Here is a 5,234-nt window from a genome sequence, read left to right as displayed (position 1 = left end):
ACTTTATCTTTTCATCACTAACAATTTTTAATAAGTTTGCACTTGGACAGATTCAAAGCAAAACGAATTTTTGAACTGCAAAAACAATCACGAAGCTGCTTTCAAGAAATAAAACCAAACACAACCGATGTTTGTGAACTAATGGAACTCAACAAGTTTCGAAACATAAGCTTCTTTGCTGAAATTAATTTTCGAATAAGGTATACTTATTCCAATTTAAGATGCATTTTCAAATAGTCCCCTTACTTTATTAAGTCCAATATAAGTAATTACCTTTTCTATAACACACACTCAACGTTTTTTCAAACAAAGAACTCTTTCCAAGATATTTTAAAGCATAACTAATTTTCAATTTATAAGCATACACATTTCAAAGGCGATTTCCTATATTATAAAATCCCAAAATTTATGACTTCTTTTCAAAATACATATACACCTTTTTAATAAAATAGTGAACTTTAGATAAGACTTTGAACATTTTATAGACTTTAAGCACCTGATTAAGCAGAATATACTTCTTTCCTCGAACCTAACCTAAGCCCAAGGGGATATCTCAGGTAGATTGTGAGGGGTAGGGGTGTGCATTTGAATCGGTTTATCGATAAATCGAATCGATTATTTGTTATCGAAATCGAAATCGAGAAAATCGAAACCTTATTGAAACGATAACGATAAGCATATGTACAAATCGATAATCGATAAGCGTCAAAATCGAATCGATAAATTGAATGCACACCCCTAGACTGTAGACACTTGTTAAATGAGTAATTACCTATTTATGTAGATTAATATAACATACAGAATGTATATATATTCCGCTACTATTTTGAAAGCGGCTATACAATATTATTTTCCCTAATCTATACCCTTTCCTTTACCCTAAGTCCCTTACCCTATTATTTCCTCTACCACATTTAAGGAATGATCATATTTAAAGATCAAGGGAATGAAGTTCAAATTAATGGAAAACATAATTAGCCGTGATGATGTGTTTTGTTTTTTTTATACCGTTGGAGTGTTGGTGGCATACATTTGATCCCTTACTTTAGTTTTGTTGCATGTGCTTGTTGACACAATTTTTATATTATAAATGGTGTTCGTCTTATTTTAGCTTCTTTTTGTCCATATTAGTTAGGCGCGTTTATAGCGATATACTTTCCGTGGAACCCCGCAAATTTTCTTATTGGTGTAATCGATAACCGAATCGATAAGCCCCCAAAATCGATAAATCGAAATCGAAAAAATCGAAACCTTATTGAAACGATAACGATAAGCATATGTACAAATCGATAATCGATAAGTAATTATCGATAAGGGTCAAAATCGAATCGATAAATCGAATGCACACCCCTAGTGAGGGGTGCCTAACACCTCCCCCTTAAAATAACTAGAACCCTTACTCAATTAAATCTCACCTATTAGCAGACTATTAGGATAATGATCTATAAACCTATAGGTACCCTAATATACCTTAAAATATTAGGTGCCGATTCTCTTTTATCAACTTTAGATGAACCATTAGTTGTATTTTGTTTTGACTAGTGCAAAATAGGGTGCAACAATTACTACCTGTTGTTTTTTATTATTGTTCACTTCGGTTTTCTTAGTATCTTGCTGTTGTTAGTGCTTGTTGCCACGCTTCTTTCCATCTTTTCTTGAGCCGATGGTCTATCAGAAATACTCTTTTCTACCTCTGTATACACACTACCCCAGACTCCGCTTGTGAGATTTCACTTGGTATGTTATTGTTGTTAGTAGCTGACATACCCTTGTGACTTAGCTGATCCTCCAAAACTCTCGAAGTGATCCAGTTCTCTGATATCCATTGCCCTTCATGTCTACTATTAGGCACCGAAGGTAGGATTGGAGCTAATTAATCCGGGCCAATTTAGGCTCAAATTACGGGTTAAAATATCATGGTATAGCCAGTTTTCACACTGGTCAATGAAAAATAGCCAGCGTTTATCAAGTCAATGAAAAATAGCCACTATTTTGCTGCAACAGGGACCGGTCCAGTATAATATACGGGAGTTCTGGTGCATTTGTGTACGAACTCCAGCATATTATGCTGGACCGGTATACTTTGCTAACTCCTGTAAAATTTGCGGGAGACTGGAGCACCAGTGCTCCAAACTCCAGTATATTATACTGGACAATTATACTTGCTGGAACTCCTGTAAAATTTGCGGAGTTGCAGCATAATTATGCTTGAACTCCCGTAAAATTTGCGGGAGTTCCAGCATAGTTATCCTGGAACTCCCGTAAAATTTACGGGAGTTCAAGCATACTTATGCTGGAACTCCCGTAAAATTTGCGGGCGTATTTTTCCGGATTTTGAACAATGTTTTCGCTCAGATTTAAAGTGGCTAAATTTCGATGACTTTTGAAACTTGGCTATTTTTCAACGACCAGTGATAAATCTGGCTATTTTTAAATTTCTCCCAAATTACGGTGCACATGGACCTACGATTTTTTTTGTTGTTGACAAATTAAGTATTTTATGTACATATTTCTTATAACTTATCTAATATTACTTGCTGGTCTCCAATATTGCAAAAAGGCTTAATGGAGCATTTGATTAAAAGTTGAGTTATTTACCTAAAGAAAGAAGGATCAAATATTTTTTTTTTTTAATGCTGCATCCATATTCTTATAATCCTAGATCCACCCTCTGATTAATCACTACTCTTAGCTCTGTTTAATTAGATCCTTTCGTATTTTCACTCTCATTATTGCCATATACGCACCCTTGGGTATTACTATACCAACTAATCAGTCCCACGTTACAATATCTCCAGGGTTATATTCAAGTTACATATACATTGTTATTCTCTCGCTTCTTGGTTGGATTTCCTGAGTCTAGATATTGAATAATGAGGGTCGAAGAAGATTCCTACATTTCACCACTTGTTAACAAACAGGGTAAGGCAGAATAGCATATTAGACACTTGTACTTATATTGGTTTGTCATTTCGGTTCCTATACTTCATAGAGTTTCATCTAAACACTTCTACCTGATAAAAAGGAGTGTCTCAAATCCTTCTGACGCCGCATGTCTCTCAATCGCGCTATGACAGAATCCACATCAGATAAAAATACGCCAGATCATTTTTATTTAGACAAAAAATCTAAAATAACTTTGACTTACCATTTTTCTCTTTTGACTTTTTATTTATTTTTCTTTACTTCCCCACCATCACTTTTTTCTTACTGCTCTCCACTGCCATGGCCGAAAATTTCTCCGGCCACCATGAAACTCCTTCCTTCCGTTTATTTTCTATTTCATAATCTATTCCTCTATCCTATTTTCTCAAAAGCTCCCTCTAAACAGATCTGAAATCATATTTTTAGGCAGAAAACATATCTCAAATAAAGATAATACAGATTCCATCTTTTTTATCTCTTTTTGCCTTCACTCTCACCCGAAAACTCATAAAACTTACCAAAACAATATAAACTTTCATATTCTTCTTCACAAACTTATTGAAGTTAATTGATCAAAAAATATTTGACGGTGACAAATCAATAGTACTATTAATGAAATATTTTTATGTTGGTAATATTGTTTAATATCAAAGCCTAATAAAAGGGGGAGGTAGAAAAAAGGGTTGGGCGGAAAGGAACGGGGAAGAAGAAGATAGGAAGAGGGAAACATGGGTGTTGGAAGGGGTTATGACGGGAAGGGGTCATGACGGAAAGCAAGGGTCTTTAGGATTTTTTCAATCTTTTTTCATTTATTTTTATTATTTCTTTTTCTTGTGATTTTTCAAATAATTTCTTTAATCAAAATAATTGACGCACACGCTTTTTAGAGCGTGTAACCACGCTATTATCTGACTCATCAAAACAAATGTCAACTAAGCTCGGTCAATGGTCAGAAGGGTTTATGAAATAGATTTTGATAAACTAGAAGTGTTTGGATGAAACTCCACAGAATATAAAGACCGGGATGACAAACCTGAAAAAGTATAGGAATCTACTACGCCATTCTGCCAACAGGGCAACGTCAAGTTTGTGACTCTAACCTCCTTTACGTCAATCATGTAGTGTTTGAACTTCTTGAAGGTTGACCACCAGACCACATGTATATACAACTTGAGCAGCTTTCAAACTAATTTCAATTGATCAGGTCAGCAGTCGTTTAATTATTTATTGAAAGAAAGCTCCCACCAATACATTTTTGGTCCGATCTTATCACCAGAGAGCGAGCGAGACACTCTCTTTCTCTTGACAATAGCAACTAACATGCTCCAAAAAAGGGGTAAAAGGACACGTAACTATTCATCCTCCAACCAGAAAAAATATGACACGTTTTCTCTGTGTATTTCCTTTTATACCCATTAAATGAATAAGCAACTTCCAGTTAAATCCAGATGATATACATCATGTCATGTCGTTTAACAAATAATAGACCTAAAATATCACGCGTTGTGTTAGTTTTCGAAGTTCCTTGGCCTACCCACTAGCCATCTAAAGTCCAAACTTGCGAACCAATTCAACGAATTGGAGAATAGTGGAAATTTTGCTTTCCCTATGTCCATTTCCAGACCTTTCCAGTTTTACTTGGGAAAGGATTTCCTTTTCTTTAATCCACCCCCCTATATATACTTCTCCTTCTGCAGCTTCTTTTCTTCGTAGCCAAGTTTACAACGCTTCTTTCATAAAAGAAACCAACAAAGCAATGCTTTCAGTTTCTTGTCTTTTTAACTCCATTTGTTTTCCAAGTTAGAAGCAATAAAACACCAACGATGATGATGTCTATATTCAGTTCCTTTGATGCTCTCTCTGCTGAAGTTTTTGGGCAAAAGGTGACCTCTTTTTGGGCACCCAGTACTGAAACAAAACAACAGCCAAAAGGGGTTGGACCTCTTGTATCAGATCACAAGACTGGTGGTGGTTCTCCGCCGTCTACCTCCTCAACCGGTGGTCTGAAGAAGGATGGAGAGGCATCGCCGCCGTCATCTTCGTGCCAACAACAGCAGAAGAGGCAGAGGTTTGCACTGGAATTGGATGGTGTCCACTGTTTCGAGACTATCATTCCCTATTGATTTTTTTAAAAAAATTAAAATTTTAAGATAGAAAGTCGTTATTCTTGTCTAGTTATGATCATGGTCATGTACTCTGCTGTAAATTCAGGAGGTTGATATACAATTCATTTTTTCGCTTTTTTTCCTTTTTATTTGTAACTTGAAATTGAGGGAAGACTATAATATATTCCGGAAAGTTTATTATGA

At 35.5% G+C, this 5,234-nt stretch overlaps 1 protein-coding gene across 1 annotated transcript; it reads left to right on the top strand.

Annotated features, from left to right (window-relative positions):
* LOC109223886 lies at nucleotides 4,487-5,234 on the top strand. The gene has a single exon (XM_019388357.1). It carries the CDS (start codon nucleotides 4,749-4,751, stop codon nucleotides 5,046-5,048), a length of 300 nt encoding a protein of 99 aa, XP_019243902.1. The 5' UTR covers nucleotides 4,487-4,748; the 3' UTR covers nucleotides 5,049-5,234.

Source organism: Nicotiana attenuata, chromosome 3, assembly GCF_001879085.1.
Source record: "Nicotiana attenuata strain UT chromosome 3, NIATTr2, whole genome shotgun sequence".
NCBI lineage: Eukaryota > Viridiplantae > Streptophyta > Magnoliopsida > Solanales > Solanaceae > Nicotiana > Nicotiana attenuata.
Note: the sequence above shows the minus strand (reverse complement) of the source record. Positions and strands in the feature narration are given on the sequence as shown.

What these genes read in the sequence shown, in the direction of transcription:
- LOC109223886 (XM_019388357.1), top strand. Translation starts at nt 4,749, where the DNA reads ATGATGATGTCTATATTCAGTTCCTTTGATGCTCTCTCTGCTGAAGTT.